This window comes from Rhamphochromis longiceps, linkage group LG13 (assembly GCF_057381845.1).
Source record: "Rhamphochromis longiceps isolate RC_006_pf linkage group LG13, R_longiceps_female_GT1.1, whole genome shotgun sequence".
Lineage (NCBI taxonomy): Eukaryota > Metazoa > Chordata > Actinopteri > Cichliformes > Cichlidae > Rhamphochromis > Rhamphochromis longiceps.
In genome coordinates, this window is record NC_140569.1 from 19522596 (window position 1) to 19538445 (window position 15850).

At 37.6% G+C, this 15850-nt stretch overlaps 1 protein-coding gene across 2 annotated transcripts in view; it reads left to right on the forward strand.

The window, feature by feature from the left end:
- The first annotated feature begins 36 nt into the window (after positions 1 to 36).
- mcph1 (microcephalin 1) overlaps positions 37 to 15850 on the forward strand; it is a 36367-nt gene continuing 20553 nt past the window's right edge. For both annotated transcript variants that reach the window (XM_085428292.1, XM_085428293.1), the window contains exons 1-13: positions 37 to 139; positions 1449 to 1513; positions 4444 to 4535; positions 5342 to 5460; positions 5617 to 5701; positions 6197 to 6308; positions 6383 to 6514; positions 6617 to 6697; positions 7695 to 8792; positions 10979 to 11094; positions 14147 to 14184; positions 14300 to 14462; positions 14537 to 14614. In XM_085428292.1, the coding sequence (XP_085284418.1) occupies positions 1480 to 1513; positions 4444 to 4535; positions 5342 to 5460; positions 5617 to 5701; positions 6197 to 6308; positions 6383 to 6514; positions 6617 to 6697; positions 7695 to 8792; positions 10979 to 11094; positions 14147 to 14184; positions 14300 to 14462; positions 14537 to 14614 (2148 nt within the window). In that variant the 5' untranslated portion in view covers positions 37 to 139; positions 1449 to 1479. The remainder of the gene's footprint in view (positions 140 to 1448; positions 1514 to 4443; positions 4536 to 5341; positions 5461 to 5616; positions 5702 to 6196; positions 6309 to 6382; positions 6515 to 6616; positions 6698 to 7694; positions 8793 to 10978; positions 11095 to 14146; positions 14185 to 14299; positions 14463 to 14536; positions 14615 to 15850) is intronic.

Consider the following 15850-nt stretch of genomic DNA (forward strand, 5'->3'; position numbering starts at 1 on the left):
GTGTCGTATGTCACACATTAACCAATCATAGCTGTTTGTCCCAGAATACATCATTTCCACAAACTGCACGCGCGAACAATACAAGCAGGAGTGAGTTGTTGGTCGAAACTGTGCGATTTAAAAGTGACTGCCACACAAAGTAAGTCAACGGCAACCTCTGGAAGTGCGTGTTTATATCTTCTTTCACGTCTTCGGACTCCTAAATGTCACAATAAGTGAAATGCGTGTGCCAGCGGAAGTATGAACCATAGACGGCCACCATGGTTAGCTTCGCGAGTTTAGCATCAAAATGCAGCCTAACGGTTTTGTTAACATTATTGGCATTCATTCATGCTCTTTGATAAGTGTTAAATTTAACGACTCTGCCCTATATATTTTACGTTACACAGTAACTAATGTTATATCCATATGTTTGATAACCTGCCTTGAGTCAATTTCACTAATAGGTGGTTTAGTTAGCTAACAGTAAAATTGAGCGTTTTAATAATTTGATTTAAAGTACGAGTTAGTACAAAGCTTAGAAGTCGTCATATATTTTGTATGTACCTCGCATAGAGAGTATATTCATAATTTGCAGTGCTGTGGTATTCGCTACAAGTTTAAGCATGTACCCCCAGCAAGCGTCTGTGCCTTGAGTAATTTATCAAGAAGTGCTTGGGGTAATTGAATAATTGATTTGACACAACATTACTACGCAGCTCGCTTGTTATTCTCAGTTCAGAACAAAGTTGTCAGGATCTGATACCCCAACTTCAGACAAAACTGAGATTGTTATTTTTGACCGTAAAAATCTGATAAACATGGTGTCTAACCAGATATGTTGGCCTCCAGAGACATTGTGAGGAACCTAGGAGTCATTTTTGATTTGGTGTGCTCATAAAACAAATGTGTTGGACGGGTTCCTTTTATCTGGGCAGTGTCTCTAAAATGAGAAACCTCCTGTTGCAGTACACCATTGTACTTTTAAGGTTGGGCTAAAAAAAACCCATCCTTTTTAATTAAGCTTATAGCTATGACTGGATCAGGTAACCCTGAACCATCCCTTACTTATGCTGCTCAGACTGCCGCAGTACTATTGATGCTATTTATATAGTTAAATAATCAGTTACATTAACGTATTCCTGATTTGTGGCTTTGATTTCAACACTTGACACACTTGAATGATGTCTGTCATTGATACATTTCTGATGTAGTATGGACCAGGATGGACAATTTCCTTGTTTCCTTGTGTCACAGTAAGAATTTCTTTGGACTGATGAAGCTAAACTTTAATTTCAAAAAATGTCGGGGTTTTTTTTTTTTTGAGTCCAATAAGTTAGTCAAGTGACTCGGTATTGTAAATAATATAAATCAGCCAGTTTTCTTGTTCTTAAAAGTGTGACAGAGTAAAATTCATGCGGTCTGCTAGGTCACAAGCTCACAGTATGTCTTTTTTTTTAATTTTCTAGTATCTGTGTTTCGGAGGTAAAGAGGCCAGTAATGACCACAACGACCAACTCTTCAGTTCTTAAAGGTATTGCACATCTTGGTGTTATTGCAATTAGAGCAGGGCGATATGGCCAAAAATATTTATCACGATATATATTTGAAAATTTGCGATAACGATATAACTGACGATATAATTGATGCGCGACAAAATACAACTCCACAACATTACTAGCGCAAAAAGACAACCTTCCATTTATTTTCACTTAAACAAGAAGCTGGTTTTTATGTACATTAAAGCTTTATAAAAATGTAACAGTGCAAATGCAAATTCCTTGCTGAAAGTTTAACCAAAAGGCATTTCCAGTGGAAATGGGCTGACATATCCTGAGCATAACCATGTATAATATCCACTGAAGTTAAAAAGAGGTGCTTTGCAACATTAAACTGCAGTGTGCAGTACGTATTTTTCGGACCATAAGGTGCACAGGATTATAAGGCACATTAAGCGAAACAAAGCAGTCAGATAAATCAAACTTTATTAAACTCATTCTTCTTGCTTCCTCCACTTCTGTACCATTGATTCATTAATGTTGAATTCTCTGGCAGCTGCTCTATTCCCATGTTGTTGCAGTATATTAATGACTAACCTCGTATTGTGGATGGATTATCTCAGTTGTTCTCCTGACTGAAGTTTGGTCCGTTTACAGCATCCTGCCATGCGATTGCATTTGTCTCTAACCATGAGGAACCTTCACGTTAACTTTTATAAGTGTAAAAGTGTTAGTGTTCGTCCTCCAGCTGCACTGTTTATGTTATGCTAACATAGCTGTGTCGCTAGCGATTACGTAGCACATAATTATATACCAGCTAGCCCAACTTCAGTAACCCTACAAACGTCACTGTCATTTATGTTGGAAGTGATAGCAGAGCTGTAAGTTTGATTTTTTTTTTCAGAAATCTCTCAGTCAGAACTAGAGCTGGGCGATAGAACGATAACGATATGTATCGCGATATAACTTTTACTCGATAGAGAAATTAAGCTATTGCGATAGACCTCGCCGCTCTTGTCCTCTTTAAAAAAAAAAAAAAAAAAAAAAAAAAAGGTCAGCCAATCTAAATTAAGTAGCGCAGAGCCGAACCAATCACAGCCGCAGCGTCACGTCGCGTGACTTGTTACATACAGCACAAGTGCCAAGCCGCACGTGGGTTTGTTTGGGAAGCAGCCAGCGGGTAATGGAGCCAGCGCGTAATGGAGGAAATGAGTGCCGACTAGAAAAATCAACCGAGCGTGACCGAAGAGAAAACAGATGATGGTTCCAACGCCGGAGAGATTGTCGAACGGAAGAGCCATAGAAGTTCCGTAGTGTGAAGGTATTTCGGCTATTTCAAGTCTGACAAAAAATAGAGTAGCGTGCACTGTAAATTGTGCCGAAAGCAAGTCTGGAAATACAATAAACTGGTGCATGCGTCACACTGTGCGCCACGTTATTGTTTCGGTGAAATGAATTTCTACAATACTGTTACTGTTAATTGTACTCTCTGCAGTGTTTAAATGCTTACATATACACACAGTTACTGTCCGTCCACACATACGACTCGGTTCTGCTTCTATGCCCCAGCTTTGTTTACTTTTTCCCACCGAGGCTTCTAGACTTCTGATTGGCCAACATTTCTGCACGGTTAGGAATCTAGCGCCACCTGCTGCTTTGGCATGTTCATAGCAGCGTTTTCCTTCATTTCTGCCTTTATGTGTGGACGGGATTATTTTTTAAAATGAAAACGGAAAATCTCCGTTTTCAAAAATACCCGTGTACGTGTGGACGTAGCCTCAGTCTCTGACTGGAAGCGCTAATTCGTCATTCGGCTTTTGTCAGACTAAAGTAACTGTTAAAACTGTTTGAAAAGCTAAGCTATACAACAAGGAGAGATTGAGAATTTCCTTTTAGTTCTCAGTTTATTTGATATTGACAAAAGTTAGTCAGTTTTGTCTGTTCTTCTGTAAAACAAACTAAGATTTATTTTTAGAATTAATATTTTGTTTCTAAGTGGAATTGACAATTTAGTCTGTTTCGTTTGTTCTGTTTTGAAACTTAAACGCTTTAGCGGCTGCCTTTTGTGTAGTTTGCAATATTTGCCTTTATTTATCTGAAAAAGTCTCATGTTCCTTAAGTAACCTGTTGAACTTATTATGGGAAATAAATATTTAAATAAAAACAAGCTGCTGATTATTTCACATTTTACTTGTGAGCAACAGCACATTTAAATCTTACAAATATAGTTATTTGGCTTATATCGTGATAGATATCGTTATCGCCTGAAATGAAAAAAACATATCGTGATATGAAAAAAATCTCATATCGCCCAGCTCTAGTCAGAACATGCTATATCATGTTTAGGTAACTAGCGAAACTAGCGAGCTAACTTCCGCTAGCTTCCTGCTAACTTCTAACTCCTTAAATGTAATAAATTTTGTTTTCATGGATGCCTGGAAGTTAAACTTCATAGTTACACCTGGTAAAGCAGCAATGCAGATCGTTTTATTAAAGATGAAAGAATTTAGACAGTTTTTATTTTTTAACTCTCAGTGATGCTGCAGTGTTCGTTTGAACTGAGTTTAGGACCCAGATTACTCCCAGATTTAAGAGCATCTTAGTCCGACAAATACGACAATAACGACGGCCGCTTGCATGTTCTACAAAAAAATGTGCTTTGTCGTGTATCTGACGGACAAACACAAAACCAGTTCCACATCACTGAAGTTGCACCATTTGTACAAACCAATTCTGGTTCATCTGTTTCACTCAACAATCAGCCATGTGTGTATGAAAACAAAGGCACTGCGCATGCGCGTTTTACTCATATTCTATCGCGATATTTCATTTTCCTATCGTTGCCTAACATTATACCGGTATTACCGTGAACAGTATAATATGGCCCAGCCCTAATTGCAATACATCCAAAATGAGGTTTATGACTTTGGGTTTAAGTGTGCAACTCTGTTCAATGTATCTGCAGATGTTGTTGCCTATGTTGATGTGTGGTCAGCCGACAAAACAGGAAACTACTCAAAACCATTTGTTCAGCAGCTCCTGGAAATGGGAGCTCAGGTGAGACATTATTTTCACTTTAGTGTTTGTTGTGTTTACAGACTGTTTAAATAAAGTTGGGTCCATGCGTTTTTAGACAACAAGGCAATTTTGTAGTATTGCCTCTTTACACCATCAGAGTTAATTTTAAAGTAAACTGTCAAGATATGATTTATGTGCAGACTTTCAGTTTTCAGTCAAGAGGTTTGTAGCTAAGTACACTTTTAATTTCACACACAATTCATCCAACTACATCTACCAGCAGTCCATCAGTAACCACTGATAATGGTTGCTGATGATGTAAGCCACTTGGTACCCACTGGCAGCCATACACGCCCATGCTGTAACATTGCCTCCAAATGGGTTGGTGTGCTTTGGATCATAACCCGTTCCTTAATTTTGGTTTCATCTGTCCAATGATTCCATTTTTCCTGAAATGTGACGGCTCTTTTAGATATTTTTGGGTAAAGCCTTATGCTGACCTTGTTCTCAAGTGTTTCCATTCACCAAGACCTCAAAAAGAAGGTATTTCTTAACCATGAAAATAATTCTGTCATGATCCACATTAGTTGTTTTCTGTGGCTGGTCAGATCTTTCAATGCTCCTGAGCTGGCCAGTGCATTCCTTCCCTTTAAGGATTTACCAGAATATTCATTTTTCCTTTTATTTTTTTATTTTTTATTTTTTATTTTTTTTGGGGGGGGGGTTGTTTTGCTTTGCCTGCATTATTTGCATGAACATCTGTTTGGGGCTCATATTTAGATTTCCTGTAAGCAGCTAATTCAACAGTTGGAATCAACTCCAGGTCTTTTACCCTTGTTTTACAGGTATCAAAAACCTTCAATAAGCAAGTTACACATGTAGTCTTCAAAAATGGTCATCCAGCAACGTGGAGAAAAGCCAAAAAAAGTAATGTGCATCTCGTCTCTGTTCTGTGGATAGGAAGGTAAGAATTATACTCAAGAGGTTAGTAGTTTTGAATTTAAGGGTCCATCATGTTTTTGTTTGTTTTGTTTTTGTTTTTTTTGTTATTATTGTGCTGTCATGAAGCCTTTTTAAGGTGTTGTGTGCCTTTTCAAATTTTTTGTGAAATGATCTTCAGATGTTATGATGATGGCGTCCGTGTGGATGAGAAGTTATATCCAGCGTTAAATGATGAAAGCAATCCTGTGCTGAAGAACAAGAAAGTGAGTGAGATGCACCTCGATGATTATGTTTATCTTATTGTAAGCTGTAAATAAGCAGTGTGTTTATTTGGGATCACTAGTGTGAATAAATAAGTGTGAATATTCTCATTTCTATTTATCCTGATGTATAAATACAGAGAAGTCACTAAATTAAGTCTGATTGTTTCAAGGTAACACACTCTTTATTTTAAATATGTGTACCAGCTGTTATTATGCATTTAATCCCCAAAGACAATTGTGAGCCAAGAAAAACCTGCCAGTCAGGGAGTGGAGTGGTTCGGTTATGCTGTTTGTGCTATTTTGCTGATTCCCTTTGAGCAAGAAGTCACTGAAAATTTATGAAAAATAAATTAATTGTTGCTCTTATCACCTGTCTGTGTGTCCTGTTTATGTTGATCGTTCACCTGTGTGTTTACTGTAATCTGTGTGTTAAAATCAGTGATTTTCATCTAAAACTATTCAAAAATGTATTCTGTTTGTGTTTGCTTCACGTAGCATCGTTGCATGCAGCCAAAAGATTCTCCAGAGAGGACACCTGAAAATGACAGGCGCATGAGGAAGAAATTAGATAAGATGATGAAAGACTTTGCTCCAAAAGAACCAATAGGTAAAAGGCTATAACAGCAGTGGATTATTTTTTTTTTTTTTTGTCTGCCATTTCATACTTTCTTTTCTTCACAGTTACAGACGTGTCACCCATCATTATTGACGAGGAGAATGGAATAGTTTATAGCCCTGCTTTTAAAAGGTCAGAATATATGGCTCAGCGTTTGAAAGACATGAAGGATAAACGAGAAAACCTTTCGCCCACAGGTAAGTGCAGCAGCAGGTGAACAGCCTGATGGACTGACAGACTTAAAACACTTCAGGATCTTTGAAAGGAAGCCAACTCATGAAAATGTCACTGCCTTTCAGCTTCACAAATGGCTGAATCTCCCTCACCCACCAGATTGAAGCCTTCTCTTGGGAGCTCACCGAGTGTCCTCAAATTAATATGTAAGAAAACTGGGTGCTGTTATTGATATATCGATCTACAGGCAATGGTAGTGTGATATTTATCTTTCCTAACACAGAAAGTAAGCTTGTATATTGCTAAGAAAGGAAAGGGGTCTGTAATCGAATTTAGACAGGATGGTTTATTTTCTTTTTTCTTTTTCAGCCAGTTTTTCTTTTTGTTTTCTCAAATACAAGACCAGCATTGTTTCCCTCGTAACAGTAAGAGCTCTCAAGCCAGATTCCTATTTATAATGCCAGACTGTATCCATTAGATGCCCATTTAGTGCATCAGTAGGATTGGAAACATCAATAGTACATGTTTTAGTGAAATGTATTCATTTAAAATTAAACAGGAAATGTCTGAAGGGATTTCAGAAACAACCTGTAAGAGAGAACCTGTTGTATAGTGCTGCAGTTGGCAAACAAAATGGTACATCTTACATTAAATTCACCAATACAGTGTTGAGTTTCTGTGTACAGCGAATAGAATTAAATTTCACTGTTCCCTTAGGGACATCTTTATTGACTGTCTTGGATTGCCAAGAACAGAACACACACAAAGAAAAAGACACTGTAATCAAGAGGGTAATCAAGAGCCTTTGGATAGATTTATGGTGACTGCAGTACAGTGTTGCTTTGTAGTGTCCTCTCCTAAGAAGATATCCTGGTGTTTTTATTTTGTTATATACAGTTCTCTTCACCACCTGTTATTTAGTTTTACCACTCCGGGCAATTACTGTGGGGGTGTAGTGTTCAATCTGGATGTGTGAAAGGCAAACAGCTGCCCGTATATTTTGTATTTACATACCGGTATTTGTATAAGGGCGAGAATTATTAGTAATCAGCCACACTGCAGAGCAAAACAATGGACAGAAGGTGGTTAAAATAAGTATGAAACAATTGATTTATTATTATTATTATTATTATTACTATTACTATTACACCTTAACATTTTTGTTTCTGTGTAAAGTGTACTGTTATTCTTTCTCCTACATAGATGACCAGTCAGACGATGATTCCAGTGCTTCTGTTCCTGAACTTGGTTACTCACCTGATAAGGAAGAGGGGAGAACACACACAGATGTCAGAGACCATGAACATCTTGAGCTGTCCCACAGGAAAGACTGCCTCTCACCCAACCATCATGTGGCTGAACAGGTCATAAGTGTGCCTGCCTGCCCTGACCCTGAGCATGAAGAAGGAAATAAACAAAAAAAGTCACGGAGGACCTTGGTTAGAAAAAAAGAAATGGATAAAGACAAATCAATAGATTTTTTACAAAGTCCTTGTCAGGACAGGAAGTCTGACAACAGTAAGAACGATCAGAAAGAAGGAACCCAATCACAGATAAAGTCACCTAAATTAACACCTAATAAATCTGAGAAAAGAAAACAAAAAAACACAAAAGTAAACGTTATAGCAGAGACCAAATCCCATATTTTTCCTGACACTCTGGAATCCTCTAGCTGCCTCTCATCACCTGTACAAGGTGGTGCTGCTTCAGGACAGAAAAAACCCAAACGGGCTCAACAGTCATTTTCAGCATTGGTACGATCTTTCACTTCATCCAGTGAACACAAATGTGGCACCCCCGGTACGGCTGACAGAGGTGATGACATGTTTGAGGACTATTTCTCTTCAGCTAAACATAGCCAGAGAAAACGAAGACATCGGTCACTTAATCTACCGGTGGCAAGCGATATTAAAATACCTTTTAACTTGGATACTCTCCCAACGAATAGAAAACAAAGAAGTGAAATCTTTGGACCGAAGGGTCAAAAAAAGAGGAAACTGGAAGAAAGTGACACTGGTAAACATTTTGATCAGCAGTCTGAAACTAGCATTGAGACCCAAACTCATCAAGGGGAAGAATCTTTGCCTATGTTGGATAGTCCAAGCGTTAATAAAAAGCCAACGGGGAAAAAGCGAAGACAAAGTACCTCAACATTTACAACCATCGATAAAGCTACAAGTGAAACAACAGAAAGAAGAAGTGCATCAACTTCAGGCCAACAAACGATGTTGCCCGAGTTTAAAGCTGTGCCAGAGCTGCAGAAAAACTCTGATTTCAATGTTCCTTCTCAGATTGTGGAAAGTGAGTAGTATGGCTGCCAGAATTTAGAAAGTGTAATAATACAACCCCAGTTCTTTAAAAAAAAAAAAAAAAAGTTCAGATGCTATGTAAGAATTAAATAAAAACGAAAAAATGATTTGCCAGTCTCATAAAATGATCTTAGACATAAACTTAGACATTTTGCATTTCATGAAAGATATGAGCTCATTTGGATTTTGAATGCAGCAACACGTTTCAAATAGCATCGAATGGACAAGAGGTTTGAAAAGAAACTGCTAGAGAAATACTACTAAACTGATAAGGTTTGTTGGCAACAGGTCTAACTTTTATACAAAACATCTTAGGCAGAGAGTCACCAATCTGCATAAAAAAAACAACTAAAACTTGTGGACCAATTTCAGAATATTGAAGTTTTGGAGACTATGCTATACTATGAATATCTTTTTCTCCAGTTACTGGAGAAATTAGGGCTAAAAATCGATACTGCATGCCTGTGATTTTTAGGCCCTCAGGCAGCCCTGCATTAAAACTGGCATGGTTCTAACAAGGAAATGACTGCATGGGCTCAGGAACACTTCTAGAAATCATTGTCTTTGAACACAGGTTGCCATGCCATCCACAAATGCAGATTAAAGCTCAGTGCTGCAAAAAGGTCTTATCTGAACATGATTCAGGACTCATTTAAAGTGGAAAATTATTCTGTGGTTTGATGAATAAACATTTGAAATTTCTTTGGGAAACATGGATGTCACATCCTCTGGCCTAAAGAGGAACGGGGCAATCTGGCTTGTCAGCACTCACTTTAAAAGACTGCATCTCTGATAGTCTAAGGGTGCATTAATGCTTATGGAATTGGCAGTTTGCACATCTGGAAAGGTGTGTGGATATAGATAAGTTTCAGAGGAAAATCTGTTCCCACACAACAAACATGTTTGTGAGGGAAAGGTTTTTTTATTTCAGCAAGATGATGCCAAACTGCATACTCAATCTATTACAACACAGTGGCTTTACAAAGTCTGGGTGCTGAACTGACTTGTGAAATACAAAATCTGGAAAGAAGATCAAGGACTGTTAAGGAGCTAGAATTCTATGTCAGACAAGTATGGGACAACATTCATCTCTCAAAAGTCCAGCAGCTGGTCTCCTCAGTTCCCAGATGTTTATAGACTCATATTAAACCAAGAGAGGATGCAACACAGTGGAATACATGGACCTAGCTTTTATGAGACATGTTGCTGGTATACAATTCAAAATGAACTTTAAAAGAAAAACAAAAATGTAATGGTAAAATTTCTCAATTTAAAGATTTGAGATGATTTCTCTGTTCTACTGTGAATAAAATGTGGCTTTATGAGACTTGTAGATCATGACATTGTGTTTTTATTTACATTTTACAGTGTCTCAGCTTTTCGGGGGTTTGGGTTAAAAATGAACCCAGGACTAAGGCCTGGTCTGCTCTAATCACTTCATTATGAACTGAACAAATCATATTGATAACATGGCGGGAATCTTCACAGATGTTTATACTGTTGTCTGTAATCCCTGGGTTTGTGTGTGGCTTCACATGGCTTGCAGTATAATTATTTCAGCCAGTCTAAACATTTTTGTAATGCATGGTTCTTACAAGATAACATTAATAAACAAATGAGGCCTTTATGAAAGCTCTCTCATAATAATCTGTAGGTGTGTTTAACTTTTAAAGGCCTAATATCTTATTTATATATAGCACATAGTTAAATTAGATTTAAGTTGCACATAAAAGTGATCTTCCTATGTCACTGTGGGTTTTCTCTGGTTTCATTTTGCGAGTTGCAAGTTAGATTATTGGCTCCGTTTCCATATTTCCCAATGAATGCTGAGGTCTGACTCCTAAGATCCTCAACAGGATAAGTATAAACCTGGAGAAACTATGGATCAACAGATCATTTAAATTTAAGTGCTTTATTTACTGTCCAGGAACTAAATGAAGTAAGCACGTTGTAATCCTGGGCAGCCTGATCAGTTAAAATTATAGAGAAATCAAAATGCACAGTGTCATGTGGTAGTAAGTAGTGTAAAGTTGCAGCTTTCATTTAATGTTTCTGTGCACAAATGTGCAGACATGAATGCACACACATACAAAACAGCACCTGTTGTGTGATAGCTCGTGTAAAACCACCCCACCACCACACACACACAGTTTTAAATTGTCTTGTTTTCCAATGTAGGTAGAGGAAATGAATGTACAGTTGCAGCTGGTTTTGCAGAGAGCCTAACTGAAGCTGAAGGAAATTACAATAAGCAAGTCAGCTTGACTCTACAGAAAATGGTTAACAAAACAAAGGTAAGAAGACTTCACATCTGTTCTAAATGTGTAATTGAATTCAACTCTTCAGTTTGACAGTTTAGTCTCCATGCCTTAATTGAAAGACATTATTTTTGCACTGAACAATGCGTGTTTACGGTACATTTCCTACTGTGTTGTGGGAAAATTGGAAAGCAATTGCAAAAAACAGGATGTTACAAGTATAATGCCACCAGTGGGAGGTTTACTGAGTCATTAAAGATATTGCTCGTGTATGGGAGTTTGCAGTTTTAATTATAAATCTCTTATTTTCTTATTTATATAGTCGCTTTCTTTGTTGTGCTTTGTTGCCAGCTAAATTGCCTATATTAACCCTTTCAGACACACATTGATATTACTTTTCTTTCTTTAGTTTAGTGGCTGTGGTTACTTCCAGCTTACAGCCAGTGTGGGCTTTGTACAGCCCATTGTTTATCTTCCTTTGTCACATAGATAGATAAAAGGGAACATGGTGTAAGAGAACAAAAAGATTATTTTCCCCATGTTTGTCTATAATATAGGAAGTTTAGGAAGTAAACCAAACATCGCTTGTGTGTGTAACTTCCTAATAAGTATTTCCTCCGTAAGGTCATACACTTCCATGGCTGTAGGCGTTTGACGCTACTGACGGTACTGTCGGCTCCTTAGGGTTTCCTGTGTTTTGCCTCTGTGATGGTACCATACAACTTCCTTGCTTGTGAAATGCACCTGGGTTGTGTTTTCGTTACACTCGTAACCTCAACAAGCTGTAGATGAAAATGATGTCATATCCCCGGAGGATCTTTTATTAGTTAACTTTATTATAGCTTGATTACAAAGAGGTTGTAATTGTTGTTTTGGTTTTGTAAAGATTGTGATGATGGATTAATCTCCCTATAGTCCTGGGAAATACAGTCATCAGAGATAATTTCTTGTCTTATCTTTAAAAGTGCTTATATAAAAGTTAAAACTCATATTACACAGCTTTAGGTTAAAACTGCAAATTTGTAACATAATTTTAAAGTTCTGGACATGTCGTCAGCTTATACTTATTAAATACAACTCAGATATTAATGGGACCTTTGCTCTTCTTTTGTCTTACACTTCCTACCTTTGCGTGTTCTCAGATATCTCACAAAGATGCAGTTCTTTAAAAGATCAGATTTTGGCATTGTCAGTTTACTTTGTGATTTTATGTCTAAGGCACTAAAGCTGTGGATGTACACTTACTGGTCTCTTTGTTAGGTACACCTTGCTAATACTGGGTTGGATCTGCTTTTGGTTTTTGCTTTATTTCTTCACTGCACAGAAAAACAGCAAGATGCTAGAAACATTGCTCAGAGATTTTGGTCCATGTTGACATGATAGCATCACATAATTGACCACATTTATCAGCTACACATTCATGTTGTGAATCTTGCGTTTCGCTACATCCCAAAGGTCCTCTATTGGGTTGAGATCAGGTGAAAGTGTTGGCCATTTGAGCACAGTGAACTCATTTTGTTCAGGAAACCAGTTTTAGCTTTGTAACATGGCACATTACACGGAATCACTGACTTCTTATCAATTCACATCCCTACTCAGAGAATTTCCACGTTCTGCGACCCTTCTCTGTAAACCCTCTTCTGGCACCAACAATAGTGCCACTTCATCATCTTTCTTCCCCACTCTGTTGCTCAGTTTAAACAGATGTACCTATCAAAGTTGCTGGTATATCATCCCTATCGTTTTCCTAGTTTATTATAGGTTAAACAACTCTCTAACATGCTCAAGAAATATTATGTAAACCTCACTAATGTTCATGTAAATTATTCTGTGTTGCAGCAAGTAATAACCTGGCTGTTTTATTGTTGTTGGCTCTCAGTGGATCCAGTTGATCTCTCCGTGATTGTCTGAACTGCTTCATTTTAACTTTGTGCTGAATAGTTGCCATCAAGGAGATCTAGTCATACTGAGAAGAATTTCCTTCATTTGTGCTGCAAGTGTTTGTGCTCTGCCGCTTTGCTGGTTCACACCAGCTCTTTGTCAGAGGCTAATTCATTCTCATTGCCCTTTACTTGTGCCAGAACATGACCACTGCATAAGATAGAGTTTCTTTAAGGCTACTTTCAGAGTATCTGCACATACTTTCAGTTGTTTGACTTGGCTTGAAAGAATTTAAAATGAGCTTGTTTCATCAACTTTTTTCCCCCAGTCATTTAATGTCTATAAAATAAATTGCAATATCAAAATAGTGACACAACTACTGACTGCCTTCCCAAGGGGCCTTCTTGGTGATAATGTGTTTTTTGACCAGCATGGTGTCAGCTCGTGGACGGTTTTGGCTCTACTGTTCTCAGCAGACCTTAACCCCTGACTTCCAGCTTGGTGGGGGCTGACATCAGTGTGTGGCAGGAAAGGTCTGGTGGTCCTGTTTGTGGTTAGGTGTTTGTGCTGCTGATATTTTTCTGTATTAGTGCCAGGCATGTGGTTAAATAGACCACATCCACCAGGCTGTACATTTACTGTTGTTACAGTAGTCAGCGTCTCTGAAAGTGTTTTTCATCTTTCCATGGCCTTGATGTTTTTGCATCAATGCTACAAAACATTCAGCTGGTTTGTAAAAAAAGTGCATTGCCACTGAAAGAAAAACTCTTTTACTTGTTCAGTGCTGCATCATTCAACAAAAATCAAATTACAATATTTACACACAAAAGAGATATAATGCGCAGTTTCAGTTTCCTGGTCTCTTTGTGTAGCTGCTGCTTGGCTACTTTAAAGTGAAGATTGTTGTTCACAGATTTCTCTCTTCCTCTCTGATTTGTGTCCCTATTAAACACAAGCCAAGAAACAAATGAATCCAAATATTCATTTTTAATCAAAACGCTGTATCTACTCCACTTATGCTTGATTGCCAAAAATGTGATGGCTGTTCCTGTAACACTAAGGATTATAAGTAGCCAAGAAAAATACAAGAGGTGTGAAACCAATGAACACAGACATTTCAAACATTTACTGGCAGTGTGTGGTTGTCATTTATGTGAACACAGATTTGTTCATTCTTGTAAGCTTTGTGGGTTCATGTTTCTTGCAGGCACTGAGAACACTCGTCATGACAAGCATGCCTACTGAGTAAGTAGGCATGTGCTTCTTTGAATACCACCAGCTTCATATTCTTTAATTTTATTGTGTTAATTAACAAGTTGGTAAAAGAAGGCATCTAATTCTTATTATTCGTCTCTTGTAGGAAGCAGAACACAGTGGTTCAAGTGGTGAAAGCACTCGGTGGTTTTTTAATTGTTGACTGTGTTTGTGAAAGCACAACTCATGTGGTGTCTGGGGAACACAGGCGGACTCTCAATATTTTGCTGGGTATAGCTCGTGGCTGCTGGATCCTCTCATTTGAATGGGTACGTGGACATTTGAAATTATTTCAAAGTTAAGATGCAGGGTGATTCTGTCTTATCTCTAATCTTTTGAGTAGATACTCTGGTCTTTGGAGCAAAGGCAGTGGATTCCAGAGGAGCCGTATGAACTTTCAGATCAATTTCCTGCAGCACAGGTAAGTTCAGAACTACTCAAACAGTACTAGTAAAAGGGTCTTTGACAGATTTACTACCAGCATTGAGTTTACAGGAAAGCTTTTTATTTTTTCCAGTAGGGTAAAAAAAGCTGTATCGTCTTATCTTCACATCGTTATTGGTTTAACTAGTTCAAAATCCTCTTGAGATTAAAGCCTTTTTCAGATATGACTCAACAGTATTAAATAATCTCTTCTCCAATTTATTACTCTCCAAATGCAATAAAAGATATTTTTTATTTTTCCAGGACATATATTTTAGAGATTTTAGTGGCACCTTAAACATAATCTAGAAAGCATTCCACTCATGCTTTAAGTCTCATTACTGCCAGTCATCCATTTACAGTAGGCTTGTTTTTCCTAAAGCATCCTGTGTGAATTGTGGATGTTGCCTCTTCCTGCACTTGCCATTCATGAATCACTGTCCTGTCCTGCCCTGCAAGGAAAGACTTGGGGTCTTAATGTAGACGAATGTCAGCATGTTTCCTCTTAAAATTGCCTGATGGCTTTTGTTGTGACAGATCAAATATTTTATATCCCCATGGCCTTTTATCATTTGGCACACCACATGCTTCCCTTTTTCATTCAATTCTTGTGGCCTCTATTGTGTGGTGTGGTGTTCCTTCAGCTGTGGCCAGTTAATCATAGAAACAGATTTTAATAGTATTGTCTTTTGTTTTTTTTAATTCTGTCAGATAATTTGTGATAAAAATTTGGTTCTCTTTTGTTATTTTTTATTTATTTTATTCCAAAAGCATGTAGCCAGGTGCCATTTTTATACCAATTCAAATCTTTGTAGCCGTGATGGATCTACTCTTAACTATCCCTCTACAGTCTCTGCATTAGGCCAGCAATAAAGTGGTGTAAATCAAATGATCAAGACTACTCTTTACTAGAATAAGAGGAGGTTTGCATCAGTCTAATATCTCTTGAAATATCGTTACAAACTGAATCGGTTTATCTATATATAATGCAGCACGTGAAAACTAGGCTTAAGTCACTTTTTTATATTTCTTACAGTTTGAAAAATTCTAGACAAACATCCAAAAATGGATTTAAATAGTTTTTTGGTTTATTTTTGTATGAAATTTTACGACGGCAAACACTGGAAAATCTACTCTGTTCTCGATTGCGTCATTTCCCTGATGTTTTTATACATTACTTATTACATTACTCAACTGTCGTCTTGCAGTCAAGTTTGTTGCTCTACATCTTTCA